This window comes from Sebastes umbrosus, chromosome 23 (genome assembly GCF_015220745.1).
Source record: "Sebastes umbrosus isolate fSebUmb1 chromosome 23, fSebUmb1.pri, whole genome shotgun sequence".
NCBI classification, from domain to species: Eukaryota; Metazoa; Chordata; class Actinopteri; order Perciformes; family Sebastidae; genus Sebastes; species Sebastes umbrosus.
Genome location: NC_051291.1, coordinates 17687242 through 17710973, shown reverse-complemented (window position 1 = coordinate 17710973; position 23732 = coordinate 17687242). Strand labels below are relative to the sequence as shown.

General features: G+C 41.5%; 2 protein-coding genes across 7 annotated transcripts in view; one reads left to right on the top strand and one right to left on the bottom strand.

The window, feature by feature from the left end:
- Window positions 1-331: 331 nt before the first annotated feature.
- Window positions 332-23732, top strand: part of ccdc146 (coiled-coil domain containing 146) — a 54222-nt gene continuing 30821 nt past the window's right edge. For all 4 annotated transcript variants that reach the window (XM_037760752.1, XM_037760750.1, XM_037760749.1 and 1 more), the window contains exons 1-4: window positions 332-495; window positions 1604-1866; window positions 20382-20464; window positions 21423-21638. In XM_037760752.1, coding sequence (XP_037616680.1) covers window positions 477-495; window positions 1604-1866; window positions 20382-20464; window positions 21423-21638 — 581 coding nt within the window. In that variant the 5' untranslated portion in view covers window positions 332-476. The remainder of the gene's footprint in view (window positions 496-1603; window positions 1867-20381; window positions 20465-21422; window positions 21639-23732) is intronic.
- Window positions 2125-14429, bottom strand: fgl2a (fibrinogen-like 2a). Of its 3 annotated transcripts, XM_037760755.1 has the most exons (6): window positions 13775-14429; window positions 13576-13732; window positions 12585-12789; window positions 6285-6507; window positions 4228-4398; window positions 3824-4139 (listed from the first exon to the last, which is right to left on the bottom strand). In XM_037760755.1, exons 1-6 carry the CDS (start codon window positions 14191-14193, stop codon window positions 3824-3826), a joined length of 1491 nt encoding a protein of 496 aa, XP_037616683.1. In that variant the 5' UTR covers window positions 14194-14429. The 3 variants fall into 3 exon arrangements, with proteins under 3 accessions (XP_037616682.1, XP_037616683.1, XP_037616684.1); XM_037760754.1 differs by having other exon boundaries at window positions 2125-4139; window positions 13576-14429; XM_037760756.1 differs by having other exon boundaries at window positions 6285-6504; window positions 13576-14209.

The following is a 23732-nucleotide window of genomic DNA, read 5'->3' as shown; positions in this document are numbered from 1 at the left end:
TAGATAGATAGTAACTTTATTGATCCCGAGGGAAATTCAAGTTTCCAGCATCACAGTTCCATAGTGCAAAACATGTTAGTAAAAAGGCAGTAAACAAATGACTATTTCACGCCATCTAGTGGACAATCACTACACTGCTGCAAGTGTAAAATAAGATTTTGGAGTGTTTGAGTGCACTTGTTTTAAACTTTTACATTTTTGTATATCATCAACTTGGTAACTTTAAGAGAGCAAAAGTTAAACATAGCTTACATATAAATAAGCAATAAGTGAAAATAAGTGACGTCGCCTGGCATCATTAGGGACGTATGACGTCGTTGTTATGGTAACCACAACAAGCCATTGAGCCAGAGAGAAATCTGTGATTGAGTTTTGCTAACATTTAACTGTTAACTGTTTATTTAAACTGTTTAAGGCGTGTATTCTTACTTTCATACGACAGAGAGACGGAGTCTTGAAGACGTGTGCTACCCTGGATGGAAGATATATTCAAAAGTAAGACTTTTGCACAAGTGTTTGTTTCTTTGTTTAGCAGACAAACATCAGCTAACTGCTTACTAAGCTAGCTGGCTTCCGTTCAGGCTGTTAAGTGTGTAGCACGTTATGCTTCTAGCAGTATGAACATACATTACATACAGCGACAACAAACATATTTACTGTCATTTTTTTATCATTAAAATGCTCTAAAAAATGAGTTTATGCCGTTTATAGTCATAAAACAAATTTTGATTTCCGGCAGCTCGAATATTTCAGAATAAAAGTCCAATTTTCACATATTTATATAAGTGATACCCCTCTGTGTACTCTGCTTGTACTTTATTGACATATTGTTATTATTATTATTATACATTTTTTGGTGGGTATGGGAAAAGACTACGTTCTCCAAAGGCAACTATAAATCACAGTGCACTTTCATAGACTAAGCTACTGGAGGTACCCTGCACTATACTCATTTTTAACAGTCTCTTCTGCACTATATTCACTTTTTTAATAGTCGTGTATCACAGCTGTTACCCTGCACTACATTCAGTTTTAACAGTTTTTCTTCATCTCCTTGTATTTGTATATCTGGTATATTTATTTGTACTTTGTACTTTGCACTACTAACTTTTTTACTGCCTTTTAACTAACATGTTTTGCACTATGGAACTGTGATGCTGGAAACTTGAATTTCCCTCGGGATCAATAAAGTTACTATCTATCTATCTATCTATCTATCTATCTATCTATCTATCTATAAATGTACCTGTACAATAATGTACCAGTGTGCCCTTGCTAGTATTTCCGGTTTGTTAGTATTTCCAGGCAGTTGTGTGCATGGCAACACCTTTTGCTCCAAATTACCCTGTGACCCTTCTACAGATTTTCTGAAGTCACTCACCTCTGGGGAAATAACACAGAGAGTATGTACTGTATATTTCAAGGTACCCATCCTGCATAGCCTGTTGCTATTGCTGATGATTGTATAGTATCCTTCCACCATACATCCTATTTCATAACTGCATTGCTCTTTCTACCCTTGCTGTCTACCCTTGCTGATAGATAGGTATACATATCTATTAATAGATTGGTTGATATACTGTATCTATATGTTTTGCATTAGTGAGTGAGGAGCAGCGGCGTAGCAGGAGTCCCAGGAGAGGAGATGTGGAGGTGGAAGAACAACAGGAGGTGAAGGAGGAGGTGGAGGTGGTGGTGGTGGTGGAAGATTCGGAGGAGGAGGAGGAGGAGGAGGATGAGGAGGATGAGGAGGGAATGGAGGACAGCCCTCTAGTGGCCCTTGCACCTGATGCTTCACTCCCAAAGGAGCAGCCCTCTGCTGGTACCGATGTTACTGCTAGTCCTGTTTTCCTGTGCCTAGATGAGGTAAGACTCACACATGTTGTTAAATTATCATATTTTCTCTTGTGAATGGCGTTTTGGAGGATTTATAGGAAAGACAAACATCATATTTGGCAGTTGCAATGGCACTATTTACTCTAATTACTTAAAAACATACAAGAAAAGATTATAAGAAAAACCCTCACCATTTTATTTTCCAGCTAAATTGATGTTTATAGTATATAACTTGGTACTGTGCCTTACAACGTTTACCTTAATGTTTAAACAAGTGGAATCATCATGTGGAATGAGCACAATCCTTTTTTTATTAACTTGATCGTCACATACAGTAAACAGACATTAAAGTCACAGGCCCACAGTTTGATCATTCATCTTCTGTGCAGTTGATATGAACTCCACCTTTTATTGAGTCCTTTTATTGAGTCATTAACCCATTTATTATGGGCATGCAGCACCTCATCCCTCCATTTTTACAGGCTTCAAATAGCCCACACTTCAGTTTTGGGATTTCTACTCATGCTAAACTTGTATACATTTTTGTATACGTTCATTAAGATGCTTTCATAAAGATGAGCAGGCATCAACATGATTACCAAACACTGCAATGTACACAGCCATGTAGTTAGAACTTTATTAATTTTTTTGATATAAAAAGTGCATATCTTTTTGGCATGACGGTTGAATATGAATGATAGAAAAGATCAATATCGCACACACACACACAAAGCTCCAAATACACACATAATTACTATGAATGGTCACAATAATGTCTTTATCATTGCTCAAATATCAACAAATTTGACCTTGTACTGTATGACCTATGTATAATATAAAAGCTATCATACCTCACAAAATAAAATAAATACTGTACACGTCCTTAAACATTTCTTTCCCCATCCGTCTCATTCACAGTGTGTATAGAATGGATTAAAGTGATGCTATACAGTTTTCTAACATTAGGCGGCGGTATTGTACAAGTGGTGATTGAAGGAGGATTTCTTTTTTTACATGTGAAAACTGGTGTATGGCATCAAGAGATGTGCAGTAGTTCAGTGCACCCAGAGTTAATGGTGGAAATACAATTGGAACAGTTTTTCTTGCAACAGTGTCCTGCTCCGTCGCTGCTGTCAAGACGAATTTACTAGAGCATCAATAATGCAAAATGTTCTTGGGCATGATCCAATAGAAATGTATCTCAGGCTGCGTATTTATACTGGGGTGTTTTATATTGTATAGGATGATGATACATTAGCAAAGTGTCCCAGTGTAATTAAATAAACGACACAGAAGCTATTACTTGTGCACTGCTGCCCAAAGTGTGTAGTATATCACTTCCTGTAGTTATTTTTTAAGCGGTTTGACTCTGACCCCAGCATGAAGTCGCTCACAATGAATTTCCGAGCCACTCAAAACTGTATCATCAGCTCTCATATCCCTCACTTGAGTGGCCGCTGTTAATTATGAAACCATTTAGAGCGGAGAAAATGACAGCTCATTAGTTTTTACTACTACTGTGTGCTGTGCTGCGTCTCAGCTGGGTTTATAGCGGGAGGAGGCAGCAGGACAGAAAGTGGAGGAAATGTCAGAGAAACAGTGAAAAATCTCTCTTGGTAACACCCCGTATAATATTATGGCCCCTGAAAGAGGCTGGCCTTTACACTGCATGTGTGTTTTTTTTATTAGTCCATCATCATTCATAGTCCATTGTCCTTTAGTATCATCATTTTAATCCAACGTTTTGAAGGCCACACTCACTGCAGTGGGGAAAAGTAATAGCATAGTTAAATTTTTTCACAATTATTTTTGTTATTACTGCATTCAAACTGTCTATAGGGCATATAGTCTTTTTCAGCATAAATGTGTGCAAATGCATGACTATGCGCATGTGTATGAGTCTACTTGTTCTTCCGTTTTCTGTCTTTGTTTGCGTTCGTCCACCTATCTCTCCGGCGTCTGACTATACTAATATTCACCTGTCCTCTTAAGGGGCATAGTTCTTGGGCCGCATCATCATCTTGACCGTTTTGAAGGCCTGCCTGTAGTTGGTAGGGTAGTACTCCGTCGTCATGTTGTGCCACGTTCCCCAGAAGATCCCGTTCCTGACTCCCTTGTACCTCTTGTGGTAGTACTTCCCGTTGAGGTTGGCGGACATGCAGGCGTCGAACCACCAGCCGGAGCTGTAGTAGGCGCCGCAGTTTCCGGAGGGGTACATGTCGTTGTCGCGGTCGGGCGTGGAGAAAAACTTCTGGTCGTGGTTGAAGTGCTTGTTGAAGCTGATGGCGTTCCCAGCTGTCCCACTACAACAACACATGGATATATATTTAAAATGTAGTCCTTATTTATGAATATTTGATCACACAAGCATGCACGCACAGATATCTATACCTGTATCCACTGACAGCCAGCCTGTATCGAAGATATTCATTGGACACGTAGAACTGATCGTACTTGGCGTACTCCCGAACACCCTCAAAGTCCTCCAGCTCGATGCGCAGGATCATGTCTTTGGCTTTTGTCATCAAGTGGAGATGGTCATTGCCCAGCCAGAACTCACCTCTACAGCGGAGGAAAAGGTAGAGGAAGGAGGGGATATAGGACAAAGCAAAGTGAGAGATTATTAACAAGCTCATATGCTTGTACACTTGATTAGAAAGTGGATACAGTTATTCAAACTGAATTAATTTATCGCCAGAGGGGAGGAGACGCAAGGGGAGAGTAGTGAGACAGTAAAAGAGGGATTATTCTTTCAGTGGGAGGTTATACTAGATCTGTAGGCATGGTTTTCAAGAGGTAACCATGGTTATTTGCATGTAAAACTCCTTCCTAAAGGAGCAGAGAGGAGAATAGAGAAAACTAGCTGGAAAAACAAAGTAGTCGGTGTGAAAAGGCTGCTTCCCTCCATTTTCTCTTGGACTTATTACCAACAGTAACATTTGTTTTTCTTTTTTTTGTGTTAAATCATAAATTTTAGCCAACAAGTTTATTATCTGTTAAAAGGGGTCAGCTCTACTGTGGTAATGCATATTTATTTTGTTGTTTTACATGTGATAGTGAGAGCAGGTGGTGAGCAATCAAGGCTAGTGAGGACAGGTGGTGCGCAATCAGTGATAGTGGGACCAGGTGTGCATGGTTAGGTCCTCTTAGCACTGAGTGACTGGGCGCTCTCAAGTTGTGGAGGGGGAGAAAGGGTAAAACTATTTAGTAACAAAAGATATTCTGTTAAAGTTGGCTCACTTATGTGTGTGCGCGGGTTTTTATAAATCAATTCTGCTTGTCACGAGTAAAAAAAAGAATCTTGAATTAATGCTTTGTGTGTTTTTTAAAAGGTTTTTATCAGTCTAGTTCACCCCTATGGTTACCTGAGCAGATGGTAGGTTCTAGTAGGTGTGGCTGAGAAGTTGATAAAACGCTCACAGTGACTGGCCCACAATGTGGGGGAATACATGGCAGCTTGCTGTCAGGCTTTGGGCTTTAGTTGTTGATTTTTCAAACATCTTTTCTTACATTTTAAGTTGTTCTTGTTGAACTTCTTGAGAGATGTGTTTTGCCTTGTTTTTTTTGTAAAAGGGGAACTCTGGTGCTTTAGTATTTCACTTCCACAAAGTTGGGGGACTTAAAAAGAGACAAGTAAAAACATGACATCCTCAGGGTTATTTTCTCAGATTTTTAGTTTCCCAGTGCCACACAACATCAACTGCCCTACAATATAACCTATGTGTGGTCACATTTGAACTCCACCTTCTTCTACCTATGTCGGCTATGTGGTATATGAGCTTCCTATCTTGCATACAAATAGCAGGGAATTTAGCTTTAGAATTTTCCACTAAAGTTTGTAAATGACTTAAATACGCAGATCCCTCAACCACCTCCACTATTTTTTCTTAAAGAATAAAGCCTGTTGTACACTAGCGGCCAGTATATTATTTTCACACTGTTGTCTTTGTCATAAGTACTTTCAAACAGAATGTGAATATTACGCGGCAAGAAAACTACAATATTTTTATGGAATGAGGTTGATTTTCTGAGCTTTCTTGCCACGAATAAAGGCATCAACCAATCACTTTGTGTGGAACTGGTTGAGTTGCCCCTATATTTATGAAACAACAGCACGGAGGCTCTATAGTCCGAACTAGGACAGCAAACTTTATTACTCCTTTCAACCTTGACAAAGGCAGCACAGACCAGATCCACTCCTTCTGGTCTTACCTTTTCACAATAAAAGCCCTAGACATATAATATTCCCAGGCGAGTATTTCGCATTTTTGTGTTGTTTATTCGTAACGCCCCTGGTGTCTAAAAGCCTTAAGACCTAAAAATACCAGTTGGATATAACCGTTAACTGTCTCTTCAAACCTCAAAGCAACATCTGAGAATTTCCAGGCTTTAGCTAGCAAGTGTTTTCCCCCATTCCCCCAAGATATCTTTTGAGAGAAGCCTATTACCTGAGGTTCCCGAAGCCTTTCTTATACTCGGCCCAGGTGCGGTTGAAGCTGACAGACCCATTGAGCCGTTGCTGTATCACGGTCCATCCACCTCCAAAAGACTCCATGTCACAGAAGACCTCAAATGTACCGTTGCGAGGATCAGGGGTCACGCGATACACGCCGTTCTTCCTCGCTTCCAGCACAGTGTAGTCTGAACAGTCCCGAGGGGCTAAGATGACTGCTGGGAGATGGAGAGAAAGAGAGGGGAGAAGAGAGGGCTGTTTTAAGGGGATGATATTAAATAATCTTTTCACTTTGCTCTGGCATTTTTCTCTGCCCAGCCAAGAGACGGTAATAGAAACAGCCCCTGAGGCTGACGAAGAGTGAAGAAAAGGAAAAGAAACTGCGATAAGTTTGCAGGAAATCCAGCTTAAACCATTGTGGTTAAGTTTTCATTCCTGCATAAATTTCCACGTCAGTGCATTCAAACACAAAACAGTTCCAGCATGTTCTTTAGCCAACGTGTTACCAGACTATTCCCCAGTTCCACGTGTGACTCATGTTCAGCAAGTTATCAAGCATAAAAGCGAGCACTGTCTTTCAGTAAGCACTTGAGAGCACTTTAACCTATCCTCTGCTTCTCAACATGATGTCCTCCTTCTGGAAATCACAATCAGGACTACAATATAAAAGAAAGTAAATGAAAGGCTAAGGGCCACTGTTGAAGAATAAAAGTCAGTGACCTTCGCCAGTGCTGCACCACAGGCCTGTTTCATACAGCTCCACTACTTTCTGCATTTCTTTTTATACCTGCCCACTCATTTCTCTAACACTCGCTCCTGTCCCCTGTGTCGCGCTGCAGGCTGCTGACCCCATCCAAAACCAAGGTCCAAAGGCCCCTGTCAGTTAGCATTTGGGAATTGAAAGGAACAGACTTGTCAAAAACGTGGGAAAGTGTAAAAGTGGATTAGAGAGGCGTACCCCCTCCCCACACGTTCGGCACCTGGGGCCTAAATCATCCTGACATTGGGCAGGCAGCATGTGGACCCCTGCTGCGTTTGTTTGACGCAGTCCACTGCTGATACAGTTTTGTCATACTGTTAAATCTGTTTAGTGGCTTGGTAGATTATAATAGAGCAAAGGTAGTGGGGAACCATACTGATTACAGAGGGCCAGACGTCTTGAAGTACAGGGAGGGGAAGTCTAGACCACATAGTGTTTAGTGGAGTGGAGAAATGTGCAGTAATGCTACTTCATGGTACTGTTAGTTTTTGGTTTTGCTGCTCTCATGATTAAATGACAAAGTATTCGTAACTAGTAAATGGTGCACAAAATAAAAGCACCGTTCGTGTTTTTCTGTAGCTATTAGGGTTGTACCGAATAGTTTGAAGCTTCTAACATTGACATTCAAATTACCATTAATAACTTACAGAAATATTGCATGCAATAGTAGCCTACATCTTCCGCCTTCTCTCGCTCTCTCTAACACACACAAAGAGCGACGCGGCGCTCAGTTCTCCTCGCTGAAATTGTCACAGTCCTCAGTCCAGAAGTCAAAATTTATTGAAAAATCCATGCATCCATCCATTATCTGTAACCGCTTATCCTATTCAGGGTTGCGGGGGGGCTGGAGCCGATCCCAGCTGACATTGGGCGAAGGTGGGGTACACCTTGGACAGTTCGCCAGACTATCACAGGGCTGACACATAGAGACAGACAACCATTCACGTTCACAATCACGCCTACAGGCAATTTAAAGTCAACAATTAACCTGCATGTCTTTGGACTGAGGGAGGAAGCCAGAGAACCCGGAGAAAAACAACGCTAACACGGGAAGAAAACGCAAACTCCACACAGAAGGACCCCAAGCTGGTTTGAACCTGCGACCCTCTTGCTGTGAGGTGACAATAATAATCTCGATGGCAAGTCCAGAAAGGATGGGTTATTGAGAAATGATAGATGTAATCCTTTCCAAAATTCACAGCCTGTTTTTATCTACGAAATAACATCAATCATATTTGTTGGCATTTAGCCTTTCAAAAACATTTTCACTGCGGTCACAAACTGTTTGCCACACACAAAGGGGCAGTCCCATTTGTTTAGGGTGATGACATCATAAAATATGACGACAGACAGACATTCAAAGCTTCACTTGAAAAGCTCAATAGAAGCTTTGAATGCATTCGGAACAGCCCTAGTAGCCATCTTCTATATTTTCGTGTCAAAATAAGCAGAATACTTTGTGTGCAAAATGGCTGCAGATGGTAAATCACTCCATATGGAAAGCAGTGAGTCGAGCGTGAGGTTAAAAAATGCATCCTTGTCACGTTAACGGCTCCGCCTGTACTTGGCATTCACAGTGTTGTCTTGTAAATTCTTTCGGCGTCTCCTTCACTTTAAGTGACTATCGTTTCTCCACTCCACATCTCCCTCTCCTTATTTGTCCCCATCTGTCTGGACAGCCAGTATCCCATCTCGTCTGACTACGTCTGGCACTGTGCCTGACCTAAATAACTCTAATATCAGCCACTTAACGGATGTCCAATTGACTGTTGGATGATTGGCTGTTGAGGTGGCTATTGAGTCAAATGAATGGGTAGTTGCTTCTTATTTGCTTCCTAACTTCCATAAAAAGCGGTAGCCTGCTATCTTAAAGGCTGATAACTGACATGCTTAAAGAGACGACTTCATGACCAACCATGCCGGTTTGGCTGACTGCACACAGATAAATGATTGGCATGAAAGGAAGACAACTGTTATCAAGGAAGCATGCTCTCTGACAACCGGTAGACAGCTAAGGAAATGTGTACCCAAAGTGATAGTATAATCTTTCCACACAAAAACAGCTTAAATAGACTGCTGTCTGCCTTGACAGAAAGAAACTTGCATCAGAAAGAAACACCCTTTCCTTTTAGGAAGTTGTGTGTCGCCACGTTGCAGACAAGCAGTTCCTGACAGCGGAGCGGACCGTGGCATCCATTCTTTGTTTATAATTGAGTTAATGTAGCTGAACAGTAACATGTATTGCTATCCATTCACCTCTAGGCCCTAATACGTCTTACAGGAGTGAAAGTGAAGATTAGTGCTTGCAGCAGGGACAGAAATTGGCAAAGCTGTTGAAATGAACGCTCACAGCACCGAGCTGTGAGTGATAAAAAGCGTCTTGACAAACGTACCATTAGTCTTGCTTGATGGCGAAATTGCAATTCTACATTGGGCTAAAATGTGTGGGTAATGCGTTTTATTAGCTGCGTGTTCCTCATCAGCTGCTGTATGTTTTGAGCTTGGAACAAAGTAGTTTGGATTAAGGGATGGAAAAGTAAGAAAAATGTGTTTTCTGAGTGTCCTTAGATGCCTTTTTCTAAACCCACTGAGTGTAAATGTTGTTTGAACTGTGTGGTGTCGCCTAATGAGCTGCACCAGCGAGGCTGCTTTATAAATCCCTGCGCATGTGCGAGTGGATGATAAACATTTGCTTGCCAAGGATCTATCACTGCAGCTCCTATCTAGATAGAAATACACATCTGTCTCACATGACGTCTTCTAAAAAAACGTTATCTTGATGTAATCTTTACACGATGTAGGTCTGCCTGCTTTGGATGAAAACAGAATTTAAATGAGTTTTTCGCAATGATTTGATGCTACAATTTGGCAGCTGGATAGTTTATCCAAGAGTCAGGGAAACCATTTAGCCATGAATTGCTTCACTAAGCACTTTTGACATTGTGATAAACAACCAGTGTTCATAGCAAGTAGAGGGACATATTAATTCAGCATCTGGTGTTAGCATTTTTAAGATTAAGAGACTTCACACTGGAAATAAAATGGGATTGATGTGGCATTAGTATGAGGAAAACCTAATCTAAAATATCTAAAATGTTCATTTGTTATGTCTTTTTTTTAATAAGATGTATCACTTGAGTAAAACGGCAATTACAGCAATTGTTTATACTCATGTTGTGAAACTGCAGAAGTCTTATCACTACGTTTTGGTCCATTTCCATGGTAACGACAGCTGTTTCTTGTCTGCTCCTTTTTGGATTCACTTCAGACCCCATCAGGCATGATTTCCTAACTTGCGGCGGAATAATTTGCCGGCTCTCGAGTGCAACATGACAGATTGATGTGCAAAGACAAGTGTTACTGACCCTGTGTGCCATCCGTGACTAATGTTGGGAAAGCCGCCCACATTACTTCCTTGAGTTGTTGTCAGGAGATAATGAGAGCTAGTTGTTTTATGCCGGAATGAGCACTCAAGAGCATGACCTCCAGAGGAAGAGAGAGGCTGGGGTGGTGTAAGGCACCGGGAGAGGGGATTAAAGAGAGAGGGAGAAAGTTATGGCAAGAGAAGAAGTGGAGATATGAAGGAGAGATGAAGAGCAGATAGACCGAGGATGAGGGAGAGGATTGAAGGAGAGTTTGAAGGAGAAAGCGGCAAGTTTAAGGGGGAAGAAAACCGAGGAAGAGAGAAAGCTGGGATTCCCTTCACACCACTGTCCCAGCTAATCTACTTAGGAATAAGCTCACATCTGTTTTCCACATAAAAGCCCCAATATAGTGTCACATTCACTCACGCAATATCAGGATATTATTCCGTTTTGGTCTGAAAAGAGGCCTGCATTTCAACTGTGCCCTCATCCAAATAAGCTTTTACATCAATGTAAGGAGGAATGTTTGGTATGCTTTGCTAGTTTGCAATCCCTACTGATACGTTTATACAAAGACTCCATTATGAGTTTCTGCTGAACTTCCTTTTTTCAGAATTGAATCCAGAAACCGTTGCCTTTTTAAGGTTATTTTTTAAAGCTGCAGTGCATAGAAATGGAGCAAATTTGGTAATCCGAAAAAAATCATGTGCCTCTGTGTCCTCCGGTGTCCTCCGTTGCTCCTAATGGCTAAGATTTCACAGACCAGAGGAAGACAACCAATCAGAGCCGAGCTGGAGCCTGCCGTCTTTGAGCAGCTGTCAATCACTCGCAAACTCCAATCAAACGGTCAAACTAGGCAGTGCTGATCAAATATGAATCAATATTCTGTTACTGTAATGCCTATTTCTCGCCTTAAATGTTTTCAGAAACATCTTGTAGTGTACTGTTTAGCTGTAAAATTAGAAAGTTTGTGACCCGGCAGCCATGTTGAGATCTGTTGACGAAATACCAAGCACCGCCCAACAGCCGGAGCACAGCCAATAGGAACACTCAATAGGAACGCTCTCTCTGAAATGACCTGTGATTGGCTAAAGTCTCCCGTCACAGGCCAGATTTTTTAAAGCCTGAAAACCAGAGCCCAGAGGAGGTGCAGAAGTGTCATTTTCTCTCAGAACACTTGAATTACAATATGCTGAAAGGTTATTATGGATTTCTTTTCCCAATGATGCCAAAAACTTTCTGTCTACTGCAGCTTTAAATATTCACACTATGTAGTAGCGTAGGTGCCAAGTATCTGTCTCTTTTTCTCCCTCTCCCCTTTTTGAGTGTCTGCATATGGAGAGTAGTGGAATGTCGAGACACTTGAATTAGTTATATAAGAGGTAATTTGAAATTCTTCTTTTACCCGTAGTTGTCATATTGCTTCACTCGTGTACAGTATGACCTCAACGTAAAGCTATTTTGCTTTGGTAATTTTGTTATGGCTGCACTCAGCTGACTGAGGCTCTGCTATTGTGATGTCGTGGACAGAGCCTCACTATAGCATAATCCTTTTCTCATGTTTTTACCTAATGTTGCTCATATCCATAATAGAAAAGGCATGTCGCAACAAACCACTGTTGTCAATGTCATCGTCAGCCTGGAAGATTTCATTTCCCATTTCCCAGAAAGAAAGGCCTCGCTGGGTGAAGGTGACCACCCAGAGTTGGGTTGTTTGTAGTGATTACAAGTCACCATGTCCACTTAGGAATAATTGGATAGATCCAATGCCAGAAAAATTCACCTCACAACAACCTCAAACTGCTGGACGTGTATGGTGTGTGCTGGAGTTTCATTACAATAACAACATATGCAGAAGAGAAGAGAAGGGAAAAGAGAGAGGGCATCTTGATTTAGCTCAGAAAGATTGCAACAAATGGAATATATGAGAAGAGGAGAGGTATCTTTGAAATGGCAAAGATGGAACAGAATGGAATATAACAATAGAAAACACATAGGGTCGAAAAGAGAATACATGTATAGTAAATAGCTGAGAAGATGGAGAGGGCTTTCAAATGACAATGTAAGATAGGAGGGAGCAAAATAATGGAGAAAAAGATTGGAGCATTCAAAATAACAAAAAAAAAAAAAGAGAATGCATCCAAAGTAATCTTAGTGAGAGCAGGCTTACACTGAGGGGTGTTTGATACTGCACACTGGGTCGTGCAGGTGGAGCTGAGTTTGCTGACCACTCCCGAGATGTTCTCCACCCGCCTGTCCACCATCGCCTGCACGTTGTCCATGTTGAGCAGGTTGAGCCCCTCAAAACGACCCTGCATAGCCGAGATCTGGTTCCTGGCGTTGCGCAGGCTGGCTGACATCTTATTCAGCTTCACCTGGGAAAGGGCGCGGGGGAGGAAATTATTTATGTGCATTGAATACAAAGCAGGTGGATTACTGAAGTCACCGGCCTCCTTCATTGTTTTACCAGCCAATTTGAATTTTAGAACAGGAACGAGTCTGCGTGATGGTTGGCCGTCTGCCAAAGTGGCTGAGAGTCAACAAAACTTGCCAGACAGAGCAACAAAAAAAAAATGTACCGCCGTTAGGCTGGTGGATAACACTGGTTCCCCACCCTGTTTACAGTACCAGGAATTTTCCCTGGTGGATTGGTGCCAGGTGGGACTTTACAGGTCTTTTAACATCTGGCCAGTTTACATTCCAGCTGGGTACATTTGACTGGGCAAATTTAGCCTCCTACAGTGTTTATAAAGCACATTCTAGTTGAGTTTGTTTAGGTCAGTGTCACTAAAATCTTCACAAGGCTGATAATGATACTGGCTTATTGGGGATTTACACGGCTTTGATGAAAATTGGTGCAGTGCCACTATTGCACTGTTGGTACAGAGAGACCCCTGAATTATGTTTATATGGTACAGAACGTGTACTGATTTAGTTTGAACAATACCAAAACTATTGATTACGCTAATTTAGATTAGGCTGACAAACGATTCACCAAACTTTTATTGATATCAGTCATGAGAAATTTATAAAAAGATGTATAATTTGTAAAAAAAAAAAAAAAAGAAATAGCACTCATTCCTTGGTAAAATCCTGCATTTTCCAATTTAAAAGTGTTAAAAATTGTCTTTTTTTTTGTGAGAAGAAACTGCACCTCTTACCTGCATCTCCTGCATACTGCTCGGGCTCGGTGTAATTTTCCCAAAAATAGAACCATGCCCCAGTCCAGCAGCGTCCACAGTAGCTCCAGGGACCATCCCATCTCCCCTCTCCTCTCGGCTGGACCCACCTTGCACGTCCTGTCCTGTCGGGTCCAGCCTCAGTTGTTCCCCAGCAACCCCCCTCTGAAGGGGGACCTGCGTCTGTCCCTGGTCGGCTTGCTGATTTCCAAAAGCCCCGTTGCCCTGTGCCCCGCGGCACTCCTGGCACCCGCTCTTCAGCTTGTTGACCACCTCCTTCAGGCTCTGCAGCTCCTTCATCGTCTTCTCCAGCAGCCTGAACTGCTTGGGCAGCTGGATGGTGAGGGGAGGCAGGGTGATCTGGTAAGGGCAGTCCTCCCCATCCTCTGCCCTGGCCCCAGAGCTCCCACACTGGCCCGAGGGTCTCAGTTTAATGGGGCAGGAGGTGGGAGTCCCAGAGTCCGATCCCAAAGAAAAGGGTCCTCTAGTGTCCCATCTCTGGGGTGAGTTGACGGGGAAGTCCGCTGCCTGGCTGGTGCGCGGCACCAAGGTGGCTGTAAGCAGGAGACTGGCACAAAAGCAAAACACAGTTGTCCTCATTTTTCAGTGAGAGATTTGCAAAGCAGGAATAAGTGTGTGTAAAGTGAAAGTCTGCCTCCGATATGAACTCAAAGTGTCTGAATGCAGTGTGCGAGTGAGTGCCCGCAGCGGCAAGATTGTAAGTATAGGATTGTGTGAACGTATGTCCAGTATCCTATTGGTTTGAGAGTGTATGTGTGTATGAGCACAGCCTGCAGGAGGGAGAGCGCAGGGGAACTGCCGCTGCTGCCTCAGATAGCTGTGTCATTAATATCAGGACGAGGGAGAGAGAGAGAGAGAGGGAGGGAGGGAGGGTGCTGACTTAGAAAGGATGGGAGGGGCAGTACTATTGCGTAATGCAAAGCACCGTATCAGCAGCAATGTGAATAACCACAGAGATGCAGACAGATTTTGGGGGAGAGGGGAAGAAAGAGAGGCAGGGAGGGACATAGAGAGAGGAGGTAGGTCCTTTGCCTGCAGTCAGTGCATGGTGCCGTCCTGCCTCACTCTGAAGTCTGCTCATTTCCCTGAAGAGAGAAATGACTCAGTGCACAGGAACTATCCACTCAACTGATGCAAGGGTGATGCTTTTTCACGCTATGTTGTTTTGTGATTTTGGATGTCCGCAGCATACAATTGAAAGGCCTTGTCCCCCTTGACCTAGTTCAGATTCCCAAAGCCTTATTGAAAATTGGCAACTCTATCAGTCACTCTGCAGTTCCAAGTAAGGCTCAGGTGGGCACAATTAATGTAAAATCCATCATTAAACAGCAGCAATAAAGAGGGTTTGTTTCAATTAGTACAATCAACTTGTTTTTTTTATTAACAAGCATAGACTGTATAAAACGTAGTCACCGTGACATTGGTTTGTGGACTACGGTTTTGAAGCCTCGGGTTTGGCATTTTGGCCGTCGCCATCTTGGTTTTTGGCTGTCCCCATCTTGATCTTTTTGGAGCCAGAAGTGACACGAGAGGGTGGAGTTAAGTACAACCGGACGCCGAACGACAGTTATAGGCCCCGATCACAAAGAGATGCAACACTAGAAAAGCAAAACCTCAGTTTTTCTATGGTACAACATGCCTGCTGTGCGATCCTGACTTGCGCCGCAGGGCGCATTTTTCGAGCAGTTTTTAGACGCACAAAAAAGTTACGATATTTTCAACTTTTCCGCGCTTGTCAATGTCAAACTTGGCCCAGGCTGCCAATGAAATCAAGCAAGAGGCGGGCGTTACTACCTAATCCCGTCCTTCCTGTTTTGATGCCCGTAGATGTGGTAGGGTATTGGACTGTGAGAAAGCAACGGAGGAAAGGGTGAATTCATATCTCATGTCGTGATAGTTTTATGTAGGCTACTGTCTGAGAGTGACAGAGAGAAATTGAGAGAATACATTTTTTCATTAATCATCACCTGGTTGCAAGCTCACAGGCCCATCACGCTGTTTTTCCTGACACACTTTGCCAATCCATTTTTGATTTTGCCTGTAGCGACACGTCTCTGTGTGATCAGCCCCTTAGGCAACCAAAATGTTACAACTAACTTTCATGAACTGAAAACATATTGTGAGTTGTAAGACGACAACATCCAGACTGGACAACACCGTGGTAGCGACCTGTCAATCACAAGGTAGTCACGCCCTAAAGCATACCCTGCTTTATGGTCTATTTGACTCTAAATGGGACCATAATTTGTATTGAAGACGACTTGAAACTAGTGATTGAGACCATAAACTCATGTTTACAATGTTTACTGAGATAATAAATCAAGTGAGAAGTAGGGTCATTTTCTCATAGACTCCTATACAATCAAACTTCTTTGTGCAACCAGAGGAGTTGCCCCCTGCTGGCTGTTAGAAAGAATGCAAGTTTAAAAGGCACTTCCACCTTGGCTTCACTTTTCAGAATCAGTTTTGTTGAATCCCTTTCCATAATATTGAGCACCTGCTAGTACTTTGTCATGATTCAATATATAATTTTTCCTACATAATACAGGCAGATGGCACAATTAACTCAGAATAGATCTACATTAAAATGAGTAAAGCCAAATCAATTTAAAGAAGATATGTCGTGATGGATAAATAGTGCTTCATAAAGAAAATAGCCTGTATCATATTATATCTTTAATGTTTTCCTATATTGGTTTCTTCTTAAGTGTTTTTTTCATCACAGTGTCCTTTCCTGACGCAATACTTTCCTGTGTTGTGTCAGTAAAAGTTTGGACTGCATTAAGACAGCCTCTCTTCATCTCTCGCATGAACAAAATATGGAAATTCAAAAGCGAGTTCAAACACCTGCAGCATGTCACTGAAATAAATGCAAAACAGCCTTTTTTTTAATAAAACCCCAAATGGCTCCGCTCGCCTCACGAGCCGTCAGCGTGGACATCATTAATTGAAACTGCTGGCTGCTCTCTTATTTATTTTGTGCTGCTTAATGATTCTCTCACATTTAGCACTGTGTGTAAAAGGCTTTTGTTTATTAATGAAGGGAAATGCTTTATTTTGGTAGCATAAAATGTCAAAAATGTCTTGTTTTGGGATGCCCTTGAACATTAGATGAGGTGAGGGGTTTATACTGATATATACATCCTTAGAAAACCTGCTCAGGACATCCATAACAACTTTATTTTCCCACATGACAATTTATATTCCACTTGTCTCCTCCATAGAAAGATCAAAGGCCAGAAAACTGGAATAATAAATTGTTATTTTACAGAAAGTGACTTGCCTAAAGGTACTTTAACATGAGTTTGTACCCAGTCTTTTCGTCCTCACCACTCCATTCTGTGGCCCCATGCTGTCGGTGAAGTTACACAATGATAACTTAATGTAAAATCTATTAGATATTTAATTGCTGCGATGTCACCATTGATGGAACGGATTATAAATGAATAAACAATACACATGCCTGTAATGAGGATGTGGTTATGTGGTCATTTTCAGTGTTTTTTAGATTGTCTTAATTGAAATTGTACTCCCCCACAAACATTATTCATACATTGGCCAATTTCATGAAGCATCTTATAGATATTATTAAGCAATACAGGCTATTAAAATGCAGAGTGAACGATTCTTTGTGTAATTTACAGTCTGGATGTTAGCCCTATGCTTGGAGTCTTGTTATAAAATCATAGTAAGATCCTTAACTTGACACTGCTTATTTGTTTTTTGGGACATGGCAACTGCTATTGTGTATTATGTGATTCATAACCACGGGTTATGAAATTGGATTTTCTTTCTGAGGCGTTGGATGTCTCATGCGCGCGTCATATTTCTAGAGAAGCAGCACAGTTTCCGATAATTGATTTCATCTACCGAAGTGGCTCTCGGCCCTGCTGATGGAGGAAACTCGCCCAGAAAGGAAAATATTACAGCACAAAACTTCTTCTCCCTCTAACAAAGTGATTCAATCTCGCTGTAGGCTCGTCTCCAGTTCAAACAGTCAATATGAGGACATGAAGGTAGAGATACACACACACAGATAGAGGGGGATGATGGTTCTCTCCATCACACTGTGGAATCCATGGTCATTATTTTTCTCCCTGAGGGTGCAGAGGATTAAAGCCCACAGGTTGTTTTTGTTATACCTGCTGCACCACACACTCGTATTACTGGAGGGTTTATTGCTGCTCTGCGGTACAAATCACATGCTCTGGGGGGGTAGATGGACAGGTATGTGCGTCCATGTGCCTGCATAAATATCTTCCAGTGATTGTCTCTATCGCACTTCAAAAGATGGTCTGCCACATGTGAGCCTTATGCAGCCGGCCCATAAAAAGAAAAAGCCTCCTATACTGCTGAAGATAAGTCTTGGCACCAGAATTAGAGAGGCTGCCTGAAACCGCTTCAGGCTGCTTCTCTTAGATAAATGTCCAGGGTGTCTGTCGCATCATCTGCGTCGCTGAAAACACAACATATTTGATGTGTTATTTAGCCCTCAAATTCATTTTGTAGTCATTTAGTTTCAGCGCGATGAGATAATTGTGCGTGTTCCCGTAATGTTCTTTTTTTAAGAACTTAATATTAGATTACACGACGAGTTGAAGGGATCAATCCGGACCAGATGACACCCTTACCATTGCAAGATGTTAACAGTGAGAGATTTAACCATTCTTGAAATGCTTTAAAACACAGATCATATAATACGTGTCAGGTGTTATGCTTTTAGGTCTTTGACCTTGGGTGACTGCTAATGCAAAGTGACTGGAAAACATCTGAGTAAATCATATTAACGAGAGGCCTAATCTACATCATTCACAACGCTCATATCTCCGTCCTTTCAGCCCTTGGAACGTGGTCGCGAGCGCATTTGACAATAGCCGGATAAACAGTATAATTAAATGAATCTAAAAATATAATCGGCTATCCCTAATGTTTGAAGTCTGGGCGAGTTATCAGTGTGTATATAATCGGAGCGTTTGTGTGCGTTCATTGCCGTTAGATTACCTGCTACACAGTCTGACCTGAGATATCCACAGTTCTGCAGCTCTTTGATACAAACAAGGCTATCCCTCATTTCTCCCCACTCTACCAACCTGGCTCCGAAGATAAGAGGGAACAACACCGTCTCTATCACTGTTTACACACGCCACGGAGAGAAATTTAACAACAACTCTTAGTGATAATTTTCCCTTTTTTGCAATGCCGTTGACCCTGATATCTTTCTCTTTGCTTTGTTTTTGTTTCCCTTTTTACCAAGGTTTCACAGCTGTGTATCTCTTTTAGAATCATCTAATGGTATACCTGTAATCTGACGTTATATATGGGCCATTCCCAATGATTTTTCTTCTCCTTTTTGAGATTGGGAGATAGTTGGAGGGTTTGTTTTTTATACTGATTGTGATAAAGTGTCCTGATACTGTGATATCTGCTGTGATGATTACGGTTTGTTCAGCCCAACTTGGGTCAAATACTCTTTAAAGACATCAGGGAGTTGGGCTTTGTTGTGGTCGATCACACTTTGAGTCCTGGCACATATAAAAGAGCTTTTTCTTAAAACAGTAACTAAGTTTGAGCGTATTACAGCAGAAATAAAGCAATATTTGTCAAAGAAAAGTTCTGACTATTATGAAATTTGAAACTCTTTTGGACTCTCTAGTGATTTAGTTTTCAACTCCTGGAATTTAATTTTGTCACTGAACAATATTACAAAAGTGCTTACTGCGGTCAGAATTGTATCTGTTTCAAAGCAATATCGTCCTATTGAATATTCTGTCTGGCAGCAAGAGATCTCCGCTGCTATTCTATTAATGTCTTAGCTTTTATACTGGCAGCTCTGGGGTCAGATCAAAGACTTTGAAATGGTGCAACCTGAGCTGGCAGACCCGTGCAGGAGGATCTGTTGCCAACTTAGCTGAATGAAGCCAAACAGTTTAGGACTGCTGTAATGTCTGGCTGTAGCTGGACTGCTCAGATGTGGATGATTGACACGGGAAGTTTTTAAAACCCAGCCACCAATCATATGCTGATAGGCGTTTGGAAATATGGGTTACACATTTCCAGCTGCTGTCAACCATCAATAATCATATAGGGGGTTGGTTAAAAATTGATTCATGTACGAATACAGATTCTTATCTTGTAAGAATCTGATCATTTCACAACTTCTACACGAAAAACGACATATTTTATTGATGGACAGTAGTCCTACACACCAAGTCAAAGTCGTGTCAGGCATTATTGAGTGATTTGTTGAAAAATCACACAAAATACCAGCTTTACAGTGTTATTTTGTGTACAATTTATTTTTGAAATCGGCAAGTTTCTGAGAAATGTAAAGGGATCTAGCATACCAATGTTATTTATGTAACAGGCAGCATTGTTATTTCTTGTATAACTTGAACGTGTTATTCTAGAAGTCATTGAGAATTAAGAAATACTAAACGTTCTAGTAAAAAGTGTTTAATTGTGTAAGTTTAGCATCAATAAATCAGTAGATATAACCTTTTTCAAATATAAAAAACTCCATAATGCTTTCAGGTCATAATTTACCGCACTGTCTTATTGGCGCACAGCGGACTGGAGTAGATGCTGAAATTAGCACCCCTATGTACTGACTATAGAATCGATTTTGAATCGTGACCCCCGAGAATCAACTATCGAATCGTGAGATACTGAAAGATTCAATCAATTGTGTACTACCTGCAAATTCTTCTTAACAAACTTGTTTTTCATGTCCATGTGATTTGTAATATTTCTGTTTTCGTGCTCCTCAGTTGCTGTCGTTTGGCAAAATCAACCGGACCAAAGTATCCAAACTGAAATCCAGCTACAGGCTACTCCATGACACTCTGAAGCGGTACGTTTTCTTGTGGAAACACAAGTTCATTTGTCACCTTCATATTTTGGAGGTGCGTTACGACTGCAAAAGATGCTGAAAATACAGCACAGTGGAGATGTTGTGACAGCCAAAATCCGTCCAACTGAAGCGTCCTTGAAGAAGACTCCTTATCAGATCTGGTTGTCCTGCTCTCACATACTGTTGGAAAAAAGTGCGGAAGTAGCATCTGTGACAAGCCACTGACTTCTGAAGGGACACTTTGGTTGGGGTCACTTCTCACTCAGTTAGTGGAGCCAGAAATGGGAGCAAAGAGGTGAAAGCAAGGATGTAACTGAGGCAGTATTAACCACCACAACTGACTGTCATAGGCTGAGAGTCAATCAAAAACACACTTCTTTTTAAGCTTTATCAAATCCTTAATGGAACACCGATTCTCAAAATCGCCACCAAGGCACATAATAGATGAAGTGAAATTAACTTTTGAGACCCCAATTTCTTGTCTACTCAACACATCATTGCGTGATTTCGTGTGAAAAGAAGAAAGCAATCTGAATGTGCACATTAAAGCTAATTGGCTTAAGGAAATCAGCAGCTACTGTATGTTTACATTCGTATTTTACCACAGCTTCTGTGAAAAAATGGATTCAGACGAGAGTTAAGGCTGGTTAGATTATTTGTTGTTATATGCCATTTAACTAAAGGTATATGGATTTATTTTATAGTCATTGGTTAGTTTCCCCTGAACAGTCACGAGATCCAGTCATTAGTGTTTTAATATAACATGAAAACCTGTGATAACAAGTAAAAGCAGAGGGTATTGTCACATTCTCATGTAGAAATAATGACATAAAATTATAACTCTACTGTTTTAACTGTGTTTTTGACTGTTAGAATATGTGTAAATGTACCAAGCAGGAAGGATATAAAATCTGTATGCTGCATACCATATACTTCAAATCATCATTTCATCCGATAGTGCCCAGGATTCTGAGATGCACCTTTTGGGAGAGGCAAAGAGGTGTCGTGCTGAGCTGGAGAGGCTGCAGGCTGAGGTGGAGAGAACAGAGGAGCAGGGCGCCTCTGTGGAGCCTGAAAGTGAGGTCAATGAACTGAGGCAACAGCTCCTCCAGGCATACAATGAACTGGAAGCTGCTGAGGACAGAGAGTACAAGACACAGTACCAACTGAAATGGTGAGTGGTGTGTATTTGTGTATGTGTATATATATATATACACGTTATTATTGCAATCACTCATGCTGCAAGTTTCATTTTCAGTCACATATTGAATCAAATGTCAAATGAGTCAAATGAAAAATGACATTTGATTCAAGAAAATACATCTATTACAAACTTTTCTCATATTTGGCTGGAGTTTGGTCTCACGTACACACACACGGATGATTCACACAACTGACAGGAACCCATGAGACAGAGGAGAGAGTAAGGACAAAACACAGAAGTGAAACTGGAGTGGTGAAGTGAGAAGTGTGTACAGTAAGAGACCATATGCACGCAATCACACACACACAGGAAGTAACTAGGGACCAAACACTGAGGTGACCGCCCGAGGCAGCATCTTCGCAAGTTTTCATTGACTTTAGAGGGAGGTGAAGGTGAAGAAACATAAATAGTATAGGTGCTGTTACCGGGGATAGCTTTTTGCCATTACCTTAAATGCTGTTTCTGTTTCAGTAGCCACATTTTTCAAAGATTTATCTCATGGGGAAAACTTGATGTACACAGTTCATGACAAAAATACCAGTTTTAAGTGGATTTTTATGTTTGCTCTGGATGTAACGTGTTTACTTGTCTGAGCTCTCTGCTCTGGTTTAGCTTTTTGACATCAGTCCTGGAGTCTGTTTCTGTTCCCCCTCTTCTAATCCTTTCCTTTAGCTCCCACGAGTCTCTTTTCACATCGCAACCAATTTTCCTCTTTTCTGCTGCAGGTTTCTCTTTTTTCCTTCCCCCTAACTCACTCAACACCACTATCAGTACGTCCGAAAGGTCACACACACACCCACAGAACTGGAAAATAACACACTCACTCGAGTGTCTCCCACTTTTCTGTACACAAACTCCTCTTTTCAAGGGCCAAAGGGAGGTTACTGGAACACTGCTAAGCAACGTGATAACATGCACCAGTGGTTCCCAAACATTTTGGCTTCTGGCCCCTGAAAACAAAAACAATGTCTACTTGTGAGCGGCCCCTTGTTACATGTTGAATATGTCATAGAGCAATGTTTCCTGCTGGGATTGAATAGTTTTTTTTAAAGGCATGAGAAAGTAAAATCAACCAGTAAGTCACAAGCAAAAACTAGAAAAGGAAAAATTTTCTGAAGAAAATCGAAGTGTGCTTATGGTAAAAAATTGCAGTTACAAAGACTGTAAACAGGTAAAAATGTTATGTAATTTAAAGAGACTAGTGCAATGCCCGTTTGGGGCGTGGCCGTTGGGAAAAGGCTGATTAGCTCCCGGTAGTGCTCCTTGCAGCTTTGTCGGGGGGCGTGCCCGTTCGGAGCGCGTGGCCATCGGGAACGCGTGCCCATTTGGAGCGGGCCGATTGCGTGGTTCTGGAAGTGCTGCTTGCAGCATTGTCGAGAACCGCTCAACGCTCGTTGACTCCAGGGAAGTGAAGAACAGTTTGGTTTTTAATGTTAATATATCCAGCATCCAGCAGTAAAAGTGAACAATGAGGACATGCTCGACTCAGTCCACAGAGCCCTGAAGTCGCGCTTCATTCGCTTTTTTCATTAAGAGTTCATTAATATTAAACTTGTCACATATCCAAATTGCACCAAATTTGACACTGCACTTTCTTGGGTCCCCGGCTATACACCTACCAAGTGTGAAGTAGATCGGACGAGCGGTTCTTGGGATATATGAAGGACACACATATGTACATACAGACAGAGATTCCTTGCTTTGTTATTATTTTTGATGAAAGTAGTTGAAATGTCAGTTGAATTGTAAATGATGAAAGCAACTGAAATTTCAGATGAAGTGCCCCTAGGCAAGTTTCTATGCCCTGTAGGCAATCAAATTGTCCATTTATCTGTTTGAAATGAAAGTAGCTGAACTGTAAACTATGAAAGCAGTCGAAATGTTGAAAAGTTGAAGCACCCGAGATAGTTAAAGTGTCAATCGGTGTGTAAGCAGTGACAGCAGGTGAAATATCACTTGGGGTATACGTGAGCTGTCACTTGAAGGGTAAAATTTAGTTGTCACTGTTGATGCGTAGAGGCTGAAAGCAGTTAAAGGGTAAGCGATAAAATCACTTCAGTGATC

What these genes read in the sequence shown, in the direction of transcription:
- fgl2a (XM_037760754.1), bottom strand. Translation starts at nt 14,193, where the DNA reads ATGAGGACAACTGTGTTTTGCTTTTGTGCCAGTCTCCTGCTTACAGCC. An exon ending in AAAGGCTTCGGGAACCTCAG is followed by an intron (nt 4,399 to 6,284) that starts GTAATAGGCTTC and finishes CCTCCGCTGTAG; the next exon opens with AGGTGAGTTCTGGCTGGGCA. An exon ending in CTGGCTGTCAGTGGATACAG is followed by an intron (nt 4,140 to 4,227) that starts GTATAGATATCT and finishes GTGTTGTTGTAG; the next exon opens with TGGGACAGCTGGGAACGCCA.